The sequence below is a fragment of the Rhododendron vialii genome, chromosome 1a (genome assembly GCF_030253575.1).
Source record: "Rhododendron vialii isolate Sample 1 chromosome 1a, ASM3025357v1".
NCBI classification, from domain to species: Eukaryota; Viridiplantae; Streptophyta; class Magnoliopsida; order Ericales; family Ericaceae; genus Rhododendron; species Rhododendron vialii.
The window spans coordinates 33,804,366-33,820,077 of record NC_080557.1 but is presented as its reverse complement, the minus strand read 5'-3'; the positions used below and the strand labels follow the sequence as shown (position 1 = coordinate 33,820,077).

Here is a 15,712-nt window from a genome sequence, read left to right as displayed (position 1 = left end):
CTTTGGGACTTGTAAGCACTTGGCGGGCTTCCAATTTCTGGTTTAATTTATGATGAGTCTGTTCCACGCGTAGATGAGTTAATCGGCGTTGATAAGGATAATACGTACTATCTCCCGGTGAACTGTCGCTACCTTTTCCTTGCGTACCATCGTCTTCTTACAGACTCGAAGAAAGGTGAAGTGAAGATGGATGCCTGGGTGAAATTTTGGTTCAAAGGGAAGATTTCCTATTCCAAGTCATCGAAGAAGACTTCTCGGAACAAGACCCAGCGACCTGCCAATGTTAACAATCCTTCTGGTACCATTGGTGAAGCTCAAGTGCGAACACCCAAGCAGGAAGAGGTTTTCACCATTTTGGGGGTCAAAGAGACACAAAAGGACTTGCCCATCTGGCAGCTTTTCTTGCTTGTTGGTTATGCAAATTTGTTTTGCCTGTTGGGAGTTGCGAATTGATCAGACCTGGGGTTTTCAAAGTTGCCGCCATGATGGCTCGTGGTACAAGATTTTGCCTTGCCGTCCCCGTACTGGCGAGTATTTATAGAGGATTAAATGATATTGCTAAATCTTCTAATCTTGGGAAGTGTGATGCTGTCCTGTCCATTATGTTTATGCATGGTTAGGAGAGTATTTTGGCACCCATTTTAGCAGCGGCTCCCAGCCATCGCCTCAAAAACCAAAGATTATTAGATATGGTGGCGAAAGGGTGGCTAAGCAGCTTGATGAGGTTGAAGCGCTCGACCTACTCCGAAAGTGTGATGATTTGGTTATGGATCGCTTTGCACAACAAGAGGGCAAAAGCAAAGAATTGGTTGACAACGGCCAGCTCAGTGATTGGGAGATAAAATACCTCATCAGCATTTGATCTGGATATCTGACGTTGCGGAGTGGTTCCACTAAAGTCATCGAACCATACAGCCTCATAGATTCAGCCGACAATTTGGCTTTACTCACGATGTACCAGAGAGACTTAACGTCAACCTTCGTATTTGCAGCTTGAAGAATATTGTCAAGCATTTCGAGTCCCTTGTTCGTGAAAAGTCCCAGAGCGAATTGAGGTTGCCGAACCGTGCTGACCGTCGAACCATTCCCATTACCAAGGCATATCTAGAATGGTGGTCTCATATTTATGGAGATTATTTTCGAAGCTCGGCTGAGCACTCCGTGAGGGGTAAGCTTCCTGCCTCTCCCAAGCAACAAGTGGTTAAGGCCAAGAAATTTGCTACTGCTAAGCCACGTATTGACCTTTGCACCACACGAGTGAAAGGTGGGAACCATGACCTGGTTAGAAGTGTTGTTCCTCTTAACAAAACAACCGATGAAAGGAGCAGTTGTGAGGATCGCAATTGGCGCCACCTTACGAAGAAATCTGGTTGTGGCGCTGCTGAAAGGGTCAATGTTTCATTTAATGATGTGGACAAACTCCTTGAAGGTGTTCCAAGTAGCACTCAACCAATTCAGGCCAATCAAGTTGAGGTAAGGAAATTTATTTATTTATTTATTTCATTCCAACCAATATTTGCATGTTATATCTCCAAACACCAATAATTTTCTTTTTTTTTTTTAGTTGCTGGAAGGTGATATTATACATAACTCTAAGGACGAAAACTTTATTCTCCTTGATGAGCAGTCTATGAGCGGAAAATCAGTTCGCGGCCCATCTTCCTTTGATTTGGCACTACGACAACGACAAAATCAGGCATTTGGGGCAATCCATCTTCCGCCTTCATCAAATCCTCCTAAGTTAGGTCCAGCTGCACCATCGACCGTTACTGCATTTGATACTGGAAGTACTATTGTTGATGCTCGTCGTGCCGCTTGTTTGATTTTAGATAACAACATTAAGAGTGTCTTACACAAGACCCCTCTTGAGAAGCTAGCATACTTGAGGCCAAAGTTGCAAAAGATTTATGATGAGTTTTCGAAATTACAAGTGGATTATTCTCCGCTCCGAATCCAGATAGAGAAGCACATACAGAATGCTGGCAACTATATTTTGATGAGATCCGATTTTGCTAGTGGGATGACCTTAGAGGTGCAGGTGCAATGACTGGCAGATGTAGACCAACGTCTTACCAATGCTTCGGCTCTCGATGGCCAAAAAATGCAACGCGCTCAAGTACTCAGCTTTGAATTAGATGGCATTGGTTCGAAGAGAGTTAAACTGATGAAGGAGCTAGAGCTGTTAGATTTGCAGGCAAATAAGCTCAAGGAATCAATTGATGGGATTGATGCAGAGAGCTCAGGATCAGCATGTTATTGCAAATTTGCAAGCAAAATGAGCTACTCTAGAGGCAGCTGAGGTGATCGAGAAGAATGATATGGAAGTGACTAATAATCTGGAGCAACTTCTGAAGTCCGAGCAAGATGAGATCCAGTTGGCATGGCTACCTTAGTTCTTATTTTGCTTTCCTTTAGGCTTGTTTAGTCTGCTGGATGAGTGTTTCATTTTCACTGTAAATCATGTCTTGCGTTTTATGATGCTTAGTATAAGATGATCACTTTATTATTTAAATAAAAGCTATTCTCATACTTTTAGTTGTTCACAGTTCATTCTTTTGCAGACCAGGAGTAACAAGATTTTTTATTTTTTTTGGATTGACTGTACTCGAGAAAAATTCTCAAGTTGCCTATGTACCCTTGGAAGGGATCAAGTCAAAACGTAGTTCAAAGGTAACATAACATTTTTTTTTTTTGGATTGACTGTACTCAAGAAAAATTCTCAAGTTGCCTATGTACCCTTGGAAGGGATCAAGCCAAAACATAGTTCAAATATGATGAATCTTTTTTTTTTTTTTGGGCTGTACACAGTTTTAGCTCATGCGGGCCAGCAGCAGCATGTAGTTTATGCTCATGCGATTAGGAGTAGGAGGTTTTAGGGATAGTAGCGCTTCAAGAACTTTCCGTTGATTGGCCTAATTCTGAAACCTTGTTCATCAGCTATCTTGTACGCTCCGCTGTTGTAGACTTCCACCACCATATATGGACCATCCCATCTTGACAAGAATTTGTTGCGGGTTCAACAATTAGTGATGATGGGTCTTCACAGTGTAAGCACTAAGTCTCCAAATTTAAAGGACCGAGGCTTAACCTTTTTGTTGAAAGCTTTAGAGATTCGAGCTTGGTAGAATTCCAATTGTTGTTGCGCTTCCAATCTCTTCTCGTCTAGTGCTTCTAACTCAGCGAGGCGGAGTTTTGCATTTTCTTCATTAGTCAAGCCTTCTTGGAGGGCTATCCTTAGTGATGGAATTTGTCACTCTAATGGAAGAACAGCTTCAACACCGTACACAAGAGAGTATGGGGTCGCTTGAGTAGGGGTTTTATACATTGTTCGGTATGCCCAAAGAGCTTCTTCAATCCTTTCATGCCAATCTCACCTAAACTTTACAACACTTTCTTCAAGAGGTTGCTCAATGTTTTGTTAAATGCTTCTGCGAGCCCATTAGCCGGTGCATTATACATTGAGGAGGTTCTTTGCACGAAGTCAAACTTGTCGCAAAGCTTATCCATTAACTTATTGACGAAGGGTGTTCCATTGTCAGTGATGATGTGACATGGCACTCCATACTGAAAGATGATATTTGACATGATGAAATCAACAATGGTTTCCTTCTTGACTTCCTTGACCAAAATAGCTTCAGCCCATTTTGAGAAGTAGTCCGTTGCAGCCAGAATGTACAAGTGGCCAACGGAAGACTTGGTAAGTGGTCCAACTTCATCTAACCCCCATGCATTAAATGGCCACAAGGCAACTGTAGGGTGCAATGGTTCTGGTGGCTGATGGATAAAGTTTGCATGGAATTGGTAGGCTTGGCATCTTTTCGCGTAATTCAGACAATCCTTGACCATAGTAGGCCAGTAGTATCCCATCCTTTTTACTCGAAAGTGAAGTTTTGGACTAGATTGTTGTGCCCCATAGATCCCAGAGTGGGATTCTTCCATTGCTTGTTGGGATTCTTCTTTCCCAAGACAGCGGAGAAAGACACCTTCGAATGATCGACAAAATAAAGTATCTTTGAAAAAGATGAATCGAGGAGCTCGTCGTCTTATCTCTGCCCTATGTCGATGGTCATTTGGAAGCTTTCCGCGTTGGAGGTAATTAATCAAGGGTTGTCTCCAATCGTTGTCTTCAATGGGCACGACTATGATTGCATTTGCTTCTTCGAGGCGGTAGTCCAACAACTGTGGTAATATTCATTGTTCACACACATGGACGTTGACATTTTCACCTTCTTGCAATGCCAAGGTTGTTGCTAGGTTAGCTAGTGCATCTGCCATGCGATTCTCCTCTCGTGGCACATGCTCAAGCGTCACTCCTTCAAGATTTTTCAACAAGTGACTTGCATATTGAAAATATGGGACTAAGTCATCTTTTTTCACTTCATAGTCGCCGCATAGTTGGTTAATTATTAGCTTGGAGTCTCCGAAGATCTTAAGATCTATAATCTTCATTTCAGTAGCTATTTGGAGACCAAGAATCAAAGCTTGATACTCAGTGACATTGTTTGAACATTTTTCTCTACGTATGAATGCGTAAGGTAGGACTTGTTTTTGTGAAGAGACAAATATGACGCCAGCTCCAGCCCCTTCCAATCTAGCAGCCCCGTCAAAGAACATCGTCCAGGGCTGAAGAACCTCAATAAATAGCATATCTTCATCAGGGAACTCTTCGAATATTTCCCAATCAGCTGGAATAGGATAATCCGCCAAGAAATTTGCTAATGCTTGCCCTTTTAGTGCTTTCTGTGGGACATATACGATCTCAAATTCATTAAAGAGGAGAGACCATCTTACTAAGCGTCCTGAGAGGATAGGTTTGGACATGACGTACTTGACCGGGTCTGCTTTGGCCACGAGATGAATTGTGTGTGCTTGAAAATAATGCCTTAACTTTTGCGAGGAGAAGACAAGTGCCAAACACATCTTTTCAACAGGTGAATAATTGAGCTCATTTTCAGTCAATCTTCGACTCAGATAGTAGAGTGCTCGTTCTTTGTTCTCTTCATCATTTTGCACAAGCATTGCCCCCAATGACTCCTCTTGGGCAGTTATGTAAAGTATTAGTGGTTTTTCGAAAATAGGAGCCCCGAAAATTGGAGCATTGAGCAAGTACGTTTTGATACTTTCAAAGGCATTTTGACAGATCCCAAATGAAAGGTGCATCTTTTTTCATCAGACAACTAAAAGGTTGGCAACGTCCCGCTAAGTTTGAAATGAATCGACGGATGTACGTCAAATGGCCTTGCAATTTCCAGAGTTCCTTTATGTTTTTCGGCGTTGGCATCTTTTGTATGGCATCAATTTTGGATTGATCGACCTCAATGTCGGACAATGAAACCAAGAAATTTTCCAGATGTAACCCCGAAGGCACATTTGAGAGGATTCATTTCAAGTCGTACTTCCTCAATCGATTGAAAACTGCCCGAAGGTCTTGCAGGTGATCCTCTTTTTGTTTAGTCTTACAACCAAGTCGTCCACGTAACACTCCACGATCTTGTGGAGCATATCATCAAAAATCTTTTGCATGGCGCGTTGATAAGTGGCACTAGCATTCTTGAGACTGAAAGGCATTACTTTATAACAAAAAATTCCTTTCGTGGTGCGAAAGGCTGTTGCTTCTTCATCTTTGGGTGCCATCCTTATTTGGTTGTATCCAGAGCATCCATCCATAAAAGACAATGCCTCGTGGCCGGTAGTCGCATTTATCACCAACTCCATGATAGGAAGAGGAAAGTCGTCTTTGGGGCATGCATCATTCAAATTTCGAAAGTCTACACATATCCGAATCTTTCCATTTTTCTTCACTTCTGGGACCATGCTTGAAATCCACCGGGGGTACTTTACTTCACGTATGAACCCAGCTTCGATTCGTTTGTTGACCTCTTCTTCAATAACGGGGATCCGCTCAGGTCGAATATACCGACAAGCTTGCTTTACAAGACGGGCACCGTGTCTAATCCCTAAGTGGTGAACAGCTACTCTAGGGTTAGTCCTGGCATTTCTTTATAAGTCCAAGCAAAGACATCTCTATACTTAAACAACAAGTTGAAGTATGTTTTTTCCTCTTCTGGGCTTAGAAGTGCACTCACAAAGATTGGTCGAGGCTCGTCGGGAGTTCCAAGGTTGAGTTCTTTGAGGTCGTCAATTGTTGGTTGCCCTCTATCTTCCAGTTCGGGAGGAGCTTTGGGAAAATTGTCACCTTCAGAATCCGAGCTCGAGTGTTCCTCAACCGTTATGTGGTAAGATGTAGTGTACTCCATCTCTTTTTCTTTTTCAGCTCTTTCGTGACCCTTAGGCTGCCCAGTTAGTACGATGGTGCATCGTTTAACTTTGAGTGGACCTTCTGCATTGACTTTGAATGATGTTATCCGCTTCATATGAGAAGGAATAGAGCTTCGAGTCTTCTCATCTTCTTGAGCAAAATCTAACTCGACACTTTTTCCCTTTCTCTCGGAATTGTCCTCTCTCAACGATGCGTTTCTATTCCCAAGTTGAGAAAAGATTAACTTTTTTGGCCGCAACGTTGCCCCCTCGCACGGCTCTTTTGTAACACCAAGTCTGTTGAAGACTGAGGTCCAAGGTATGGGAGCTTCAATGCGATCGAAGACAGAGACTCGAGGAGTAGCTTGTTCATTGTCATCTCCTTTCACTTCTTCCACTGTGACATGCTGCGCATTTGCTTTTTTGCCTTTTCCTTTGGTGGATATGCTGATGGGTTTCGGTGGTGTGAACCCAAGACCAATCTTTGGAGGGCTAACTCTATATCCTTGTCGCCTTAATTCCTCTTGTGCTTTACTAAGGCCATGAACCTTTTCACCAGTGAGTTCAGGACTCAACTCTCCAAGTGGCGTAGGATTGTTGAAGTCATAACCTGAGTTAGCCAAGAGCTTGTAAGCCTTTGGATCAAAACCGTCAGTTCTCTTCTCGAGAAGAGGGGAATGTTGAAAAGGACTTTGTGTAGACTTAACAAACCCTTTCAATGGGGGTTTGGTTGAGCTAGGATGTCCCAAGGTCGGAAGAGGTGTTGTTAGGTCTCCCTTTAGCATTCGAAGATCTTCCTTGCATAAAGTTTGAGAGCATTTTGCTGGATTCCCTATAGTGGCGATGACCTCTTCAAACGGTGATTGTCCTTCCTTTCATCGAGACTTTGGAATGTATCTGAAGCTCTTTTCCGCAACTTGCGTTTCAAAAGATGAAGATCTTTCTCATGAAGACTCAATTCTTGGTGGTTCTTCACAATTTCTTGCATTTTCTTATGAATGCGTTGTTGTGGCTTGCTTCTCTTTCTTTGAACTTCCTTGTCTCATAGAAGGAATTTCAGCCGGGATGACCTCAAGAATGGCAACGGACTCAATGTAAAACTTTGCATCTGCAAAGTGAGAATCAGCTTCGGTGAATGGCTTGTCGTCTGCTACTACAGTTTTTATCCCGTCTTGATAGAATTTAAAGCATTGATGGAGTGTGGACACAACTACTCCATTTCCATGAACCCAAGGTTTCCCCAATAGCATATTGTAAAAGGTTTTCACATCGATGACATAAAATAGTGTACTTGCTACAAGCTCATTGATGGTGAGGTTCAGACGAATCATTCTGATTGTGCACTGCCCTCCTTGGTTGAAGCCTTGAATGACTAAACGACTACGGGCCAACTGGGATTCCAAGTTTCTTCATGATGAACTTTGGTTTGATATTTACTGCAAAGCCTCCATCGATAAGAATACGACCCATCTTTTGTTCTTTGATGTACCCCGACACAAACAATGGTCGATTGTGCAATTTTGAACCTAATTGCAAGTCTTCATCGGTGAACGTGATCGTCGCACAACAAGAAGCACAAGTAGTGGTGTTCTCCATGGTACCAACTTTATTGATGATAGACTCGTACTCCATGGGGTCTTCTAAAACTTAAATGAGTGCGAGCCTGGCTGATTGGGAGAGTTGCAATGCTTCGCGAAGACTAAACCGTGGAGGTGCTTCGTTCAAAGTTGTAAAGAGGTCAGCCTCTTCTTTGTTCATGGTTGCTTTTAGCGCGTGGACTTGTTCGACGTCGCCATCAATTTCTTCACTTGTCGAAACCATGTAGATAGCTTCAACTTCATCCTCCTTGAAGTAGCCATTTGGAAAGAAATCTCGTAAAGTGATTGGGGCAAGAGGATTTTGCTCTACAAGTTTGCAAACTTCTAACACCTCTTTCTTGGCCTTCATCTTCCTTCCCCCCTTTCTCTTTGAATATTGGTGGTGACTCCTCTTTCTTTAGGTTTTTGTGGGACAGATTGATTTAACTTTGGGCTTGTTTTTGCATGACTTCTTTCGTGTCACGACAATCCATCCTTCATCAATTTCTGCACTCGGATTTTTGTCTATGCAAGAAAAAGTTGATATTTCTTGGCTTAGGACTTGAACTTCACAGGTTCAAGTGAGCCAAATTGGAGAGTTCTCGCAATTGCCCCTTCTGTCGATGTTGTTACGTGCTCTCCCTTTGCTTTAGAATCAGAAGTTGGAGAATCTTGCGACCCCACAACAATGGTGGTGGTATGGTTGGATTCCGCAGCTTCGTCAAGGTCTAGAAGGATTTTATTCTTGCTTGCTAGATCAATAAGCAGTTCCTTCAACACGAAGCACTTTTCAGTAGGGTGGCTTACAATCCGATGATATTGACAATACTTTGGGTCATTCACGCGACCTATTTCCTCGGGACATTTGCACTCAGGTAGTTGAATGACTTTCTTTTCAAGTAAGTCTTCTAGCATGCCAGGCACATCAGAGTCAGGGAATGGGTACTTCTTTTCTTGTAATTCCTTTAGAGTCAAGACGTTTGTCTTTCTCTACAGGGCGGTATTCTTTTTTGACCTCCTTTTTATTGTCCTTTACTGTGATCTTTACTGGGGTCGTATTTACCACCATCGCATCTTTGGTGGTGTTCTTGGAGGACTTGTCTCCTTTATTCACATCCTTCTTGTCATTTGGATTTCCCAAAATGGGAGGATTGTTTCCGCCGTGAGTTGCTATGTTGATTTCCATGTCGTGTGCACGTGTAGCCAACTCTTCAAAAGTCCGCGGCTTTACCCCTTGAAGAATGTAAATGAGACCCCAATGCATACCCTTCATGCACATGGCCGAGAGTTAGGAGAGTCGATCTCTACAGTCCAGGTTTACAACACGCCAACGGTTGATGTAGTCAACCACAGGTTCATCCTTCCACTGCTTAGTGTTGGTTAACTCCGTCATACTTACAATGTGACAAGTGCTATAGAAACGATTCAAGAACTCTCGCTCCATCTGTTCCCGACTTTCAATCGATTCTGGCTCTAAGTCCGTGTACCATTCAAAAGCATTTCCCTTGAGCGAATGAACGAAATGTCAAGTAGATCTCCCTCCATCCCAGCATTGTTGCATGTTTCGACGAAGTGGGCAACGTGTTGCTTTGGGTTTCCTTTCTTGTCAAATTGTTGAAACTTAGGCGGTTGATAACCAATAGGGATCCTAAAGCAGTCAATGCGCTTTGTGTAAGGTTTTGAATACGTAAATGCACTTTGTGGAGGCCCTCCGTACTGTGCTCTGATTGTGCTTGCAATCATATCTTGGAGTTGTTGGACAAATAACGAAGCGATAGAAGTTGGTTGAGCACTTTCAACTGCCCTTATGCGATTGACCTTACGACTATCTCCTTGATTTGATGACAAAACATGATTCCCATCGTCCGTTTGCTTGAGTTTTCCAGTTTGGTCACCCATCATGAGCTTTCCAGATTGGTCGGCAATTATGACTCTTTTTGGTGTGAAACCTGGTGGATGTGAAGCATCATGGCTAGTTCCTTCCATGTTCTGAGCCTCTAACTTGTTCATAAGTGATGCAATCTGGAGGTCTTTATCTTCCACAGTCTTGGTGAGCTTTTCAATGGCGCGTGCCATAGTAGTTAGTTGCTCCTCCACCGTTGTAGCGTCAGTGGTCATTGCCTGCATAGCCATGGAGTAAGACGCGTCTGAACGAATTGGCGACTCTGAGCGCTTCGGAGAAGAAGGAGAGGATCCTGAATGCAAACCCGTACTAGAATCTGCATCAGAAACTGAATGAGTTGGGAAAGGCGAGCTTTGCAGACATAGAACTTTCAGAATTGGATGGAAGCTTTTCGCAGCCCTCTTCTTCCTTCTTTGCTGCAAGTGTGGCAACACTTCGGCGCTTGCCAGGTGGCACCTTTGATGGGTTAACTTTTGGCTTAGCTCCTTGATTTGCAATGACAACAGTTGCCTTAGCTTTGCTATGCATCACAGGGCCAGTAGAAGTGCTATTGCTATTCTTGGCAACGATGGCATTCTTGCTAGTGTTTTATTGAAAGGGGTACAATTCTCAAATAAATACTCTTTAAATAAGAAAAAAACAAAATCCTCTGATTCAATCTCCAGAATTACTGGCGTTTTAACGACTTGAATGCTTATTGTTGAATCACCCAAACAGTAACTTTCTTTGAATCTTCAAGTTGAATGAACCAAAGAACAAAGTTTGAAGATGACTTGAACTTTGGAGTTTCATCCTTAAAATCTGCAAGAGTTTTGGTTTGTTAAGTGATTTGAGTTGCTGAACGATTTGATGTGGTGGACTTGCAAAGAAATCGACACGGTTTTTGGTGTTTGATGATTCTCTGCAGGATGTTGAAGAATGCTTGAGTTCTTGAAGAGTGCTTGAGAGCTCTGAAGAATGCCAAGCAAAAAAAGTGTTCTCTCTCTCATATGAGCCTCTATTTATAGGCTCAAGGATAGAAGAGTTAAGTATGGCAAGATCTTATAATAAGATCTTTGATTGGTTTGATTTGATTTGATTGGCTTGATTGATTTGATTGATTGACTTGATTTGATTGGATCTTTATCCCATTTCATTTCCTATGTAAGAAGATTTTATACTTCTTTTTAGGTAATGATTTTAATTTAAAAGAGAAATAATATATTTATTATTTGACTCTATTTTTTTTAGGATTTGTTTGAAGTGGGCCTGCACTTTTGGGCTTGTATACCTTAACCCATTTGGCCAATCAAGCTAGCCTAACTCTTTAATCCGTTAGGCTAATTAAGTTAGCCCAATTTACTTTGGTCTTCACTCTATCTCAAATGGATTGAGCCGTAGAAATTCGTCGGGTCCAATATTTATTCGAGTGCTTTGACCAATCTTGACTTTAATTAATTAAGATAATTTATCCCAATTGATCGAACGGCGATTAAGTCATGCTAAAATTTAAGTGTCCACAACGCCATCACAGAGAGGGAATCAGTGAGGGAGTTAGATAATCGAGAATAAACCTCACGGATAACGCCGCCGCTAAAGCTGTGCACTCCGCCAAAGGTAAATCAATGTAGAGAGAGGTCGTGAAACTTGCCTGCTTCTAACGTAGAAAGAATTTGGGGAAAAAAAATGGTAATGATATAACATTTTCATTAGAGTTATCAACCCTCCTTTAATTGAACAATAAACGCTTACAATGAAAAAGCTTTCCCACCATTGAAGCTAAAAAGAAAAAGAAACAAAACTCAAAATTAGAACAAACAGTGAGATAAATAAAGAGATCGATCGAACATGAGATTCAAAGAATAAGTCGAAGATGCTATAGATAGCACAGTAGTTGTTCATTCGGAGTGGCGGTCTACGGATCCAATGTGGAATAGCCAACATTGGTAAACACGAACGGGTAAATGAGAGAGGAATGCTCTGAGTAAATACTTTGGTCAATTTGAAATCAATTATTATAGATGCCCAAATCATGGAATCAATTAATTAAGGCATTTCTTTGGCCAATAAAATTTGAACTTAAACTTTTTTAGGAAGTCTAAATTGAAATTTCCTTATTATGTACTCTATAATGTAGATGCCCAATCATGGAATCAATTATGGCATTTGTTTGGCCAATAAAATTTGAACTTAAACATATTTAGGAAGTCATATAGGATATAAAATTAATACTGAATTAGGTTTAGGAAAAGGGAACAAATTAAATCAAAATCAATTGGAAAAGAAAGGGGGATATGTTTAGTTTCTCCCATATGAGGGAAACGTGTAAAACTTAAAAGGAAATCCTCTTTAATGCTAGTAATGTTTACATTATTGTAGGTTTATACATTAGAAAATATTCATTCGATCCGACGACTACAAAGTTAACATGAAACTACTCTATTTTATAATATAAAAGCTAGTGGATGCCCGTGTTTGAAGACACGGCGCAACGCATTTTAAACACAGTCTAAAGGCACGATGCGACGTGTTTTTGGAAACAACTGGAGCAAATTGATCATTGCCCCTCTCTCTCTCTCTCTCTCTCTCTCTCTCTCTCTCTCTCTCTCTCTCTCTCATGGAACATGTTTCTTTTTGGGTTTTTCTATTTATCAAATACCATTGGACATGAATTTTCTTTTCCCTTCCCTGCAATGGTTATCTTTTTTTTCCCCTTATCTGCGACTATTCCCTTTTGTATTTTCCTTAGCCATTGCTTCAGCCTTTCCGACAAAAAAGAGTAAAATCTACATCAAAACTTTTAATGAATACACCAAGAGGCCATGACATGAAGAACTAAAAGTTTTTTGTCAAGATTCAGAAATTAAGAACCCATATACTACCAAGCTATAGAAATTGGCTATGCACATGCCATGATATGAAGAACTCATATACAACAAGCCTGATAATCGTTTTATAGAACCTCTAGAACTAACACATCAATACAGCAATCAAAGGTTGAAACTTCAATACACCAAACTTTGTCGTGGATTAAACAATAATTTAAACACCAAGCCTATAAATCGTATTTTTTTCCTTCTGTTTTTTCTTTGTTTTGAAGATTAAACAGCAATTTAGTAAAACCCTAGTCTAGTGCAAAATTGAGGATGGGGGGTTCTTATCGGAAAAAGAGAATCAAATGGATTTTTTCGTGGATATGGAGAAGATGTGTATAGAGATTGAGGCGATCGATCGGCGACGAATTGAGGGGGGGCTCCAACCCGATACGTCGGATGAGTTGGTGGCAACTAAGTGTCTCGTTGAGCATCGAGGAGTGGGAGAGAGAGAGAGAGAGAGAGAGAGAGAGAGAGAGAGATTTAAAGACCGTAACTATGGAGGGAGAGAGGAAGACAGAAATGTCGACTATAACCTATTAAAAACAGGTTGGATTACACAGCAACGGGTAGATAGACGTGAGACTTGTTAACAAGTTGGAATCAATGATTTAATCCAACAGTTGTAACCGATTGAAATTGCGATCCGACAGCTAGAGACTTGCTTTTATTTGTATGAGTAGACAAAAACAGCTCTGTTTTATAATATATATATATATATATATATATATATATATATATATATATATATATCTTTTTTCCCTGAGTCTTGGCCATTTTATCTGATATTTAGTCACCACCAATTTGTTTGTGTGCAAGGGGCAAAGGCAATTAATGAAATAATTAGTCTATCAAATGACTAGAAATTGGGAAAAACAAATAAATACTAGTAAGATCATTTCCACACTTGCACGACAAATTAATGAAAGTCCTCTCCACTGTGAGTATGAGGTTTTCCCTTTTTATTACTATAAAAATTTTTTATCATAATAACCTTGTTAATATACTAACATTAAAAAATCAAACAAAAGTAGCACTTTCGAACCAATAGGAAAGAGAACGAAACTCTTTCTTTGAACGCTCTCCCTTCTCTCTTCTTTCTCTCTCTAAACTTTTACTAGAGAAACCCTAGCGCCGCTGTTGTTTGCTCTTTTTGTGTGTGTGTGTGTGGGGGGCGGGGCCTTTCTCTCTCTTCATTTTTCTTCTCCCCTTCCCTAGCCGGCACTCCTCTCCTCCACGGGCTATCGCTTCCCCCCTCCCTCCTTACTTCTAACCTCCCCCCCCCCCCCCTCCCCCTCCCCCACTTCTCTAGTGAGATCCCGCCGGATACACTGCTGGGTGTGTCCGGTTTTTTGTGCTTTTGGGCTTAACGTCCAAGTGGGCCTCACCGGAGTTGGTGCTCGTGCCCTCCGTGCCCCTGTTCCGCCGGCCTTCTGGATCCCGTAGTGGACCGTCGGTCTACCTTGTTGGAGGAAGTCGGTCTCTTGCCTAATGGCACTTTCGCCGTTTCGGGTGGTGGATGGTGCAATTGTGCTGGGTTGTTGGTGGCGCTTGGAGAGGATAAGGAGTGATGGGTCTGGATATGGCGGCAGTAGGGGCTGTCGCTTTGGTGGGTGGTGCGGTGATTGTTGTTTGGGTGGTGCTTCGGTGGCTGTGGGGGTGCTATGGTGGCGGTGCTGCGATGGATGGAGATTTCGGCAGGTTGGGGTTTTTTGTTTTCCTTTTCTACTGATTTCCATAGGTTTCGCTGCTGTCTTAGATACAGAGATCCGCCATTTTGAGGTGCTTGATGTCTGGACTCGAGCTTCCACGATGCCGATCAAGAGTGCGGTGATGGTTTGGGTTACAGTTCCTGCTTCAGAGTTCCACTTTAGCTTTTCTCTCGTTTTAGGGCCTGGTTGTTTCTTCTGTATCTATGCTTTTGGTTGGTTATCAGTTTCGGTTGTATGGTTTTGTTCTATATTTGGTTATCTATCTGTAGATGCCGTATGGCCTATATTAATGAACTAGTTTGGTTTTCCATGAAAAAAAAAAAAGAAACGTGAAATTTAAAAGAGAGAATGATGTTACTAGTGTAGAAGAAATAATGCTTGAGCTACTAAGTGTGCAAAGTTCCTAGAGGCAACAATATTAATAAATACATTACCAATATAAAAATCACAAATTACAAAATAAGAGATTATTCAGTCTATCAAGTGGATTTGTGGGCGGGCCATAGCAAAAATCCTTAGGCTCAGCCCAATCATGAACAATTTGGGTTGGGCTAACCCACCTATTTGGTGGGCAAAAGTCCAGTGGGCCGAGCAGAGGGCTAAATGATGACTCTTACTAAAGTACTAAAAACTAATGAACAAAGATTTAATTACAACTTCCTTCGAATATACTAAAACAACTACCAAATCAATACTTTGGGGCTTGTTCGTGATAATATTATATCCACACGTAAAAAAAATCATGGAATCTACTTCTCCCTCTGTTCCTAAAAGTTATTGAACTACAAAAGACATGTACTTTCCAAATAAACAATTATACGGAGTAGTATTTTGGCTTTCTCTGTTTTAGTTGGTCATCAGTTTCCTTTGTATGGCTTGCTTTGTAATTAGATTATCTGTAGATACCGTATGACAGATATCAATAAACTGATTTGGTCTTCCGATTGACAAAAAAAAGAATAGTATTTTGGTACAAATTTTTTGAAATTTTGTCATTGCAATTTAAACAACTAACTAAGATCTTTAATTTGATGAAAAGACATTTAAAAATATGCCAAAAGTAATTTTAAATTTTTACTTAAAATAATGCACAAAAATATATTTTAAATTTATTTAAAAATTACACGCTTTTTATGAAAAGATTAAGTTTAAAGACTAACTGTAGACAAAGGGAGTTAATCCAAATAAGAAGACGACTTTGAAAAAAGTGTGGAGAAAACTTTAATTCTTTATTTTGTTACGTTTTTTCAAGATTTTGGGTTTAAAACTTCTTAGGCGTTATCAACTCCTCTTGGGCGAATTCAATGGAGCTTTGTTTCGGCTTTAATTGGGCTTTCCACAAAGTATGCAATGAAATTGGGCCCTTAGAATGCACAAAGGCTGGCTCAGTCGAGACACCTTAGTTATTAA

General features: G+C 41.0%; 1 protein-coding gene across 1 annotated transcript; it reads right to left on the bottom strand.

Annotated features, from left to right (window-relative positions):
• Positions 1–2,872: 2,872 nt before the first annotated feature.
• Positions 2,873–5,160, bottom strand: LOC131330914 (uncharacterized). Its single transcript, XM_058364673.1, has 4 exons — positions 4,240–5,160; positions 3,386–4,179; positions 3,078–3,233; positions 2,873–2,993 (listed from the first exon to the last, which is right to left on the bottom strand). The coding sequence occupies exons 1-4, from the start codon at positions 5,158–5,160 to the stop codon at positions 2,873–2,875; spliced, it is 1,992 nt and encodes a 663-aa protein (XP_058220656.1).
• Between the last annotated feature and the right edge of the window lie 10,552 nt (positions 5,161–15,712).

Bases quoted from the DNA above. Each gene is read 5' to 3' on its own strand.
- LOC131330914 (XM_058364673.1), bottom strand. From the start codon at position 5,160: ATGCACCTTTCATTTGGGATCTGTCAAAATGCCTTTGAAAGTATCAAA. The intron at 4,180-4,239 runs GCATTGCAAGAA...ATATTACCACAG, and splicing joins CTAACCTAGCAACAACCTTG to TTGTTGGACTACCGCCTCGA. The intron at 3,234-3,385 runs GTAAAGTTTAGG...TCCATCACTAAG, and splicing joins AACCTCTTGAAGAAAGTGTT to GATAGCCCTCCAAGAAGGCT.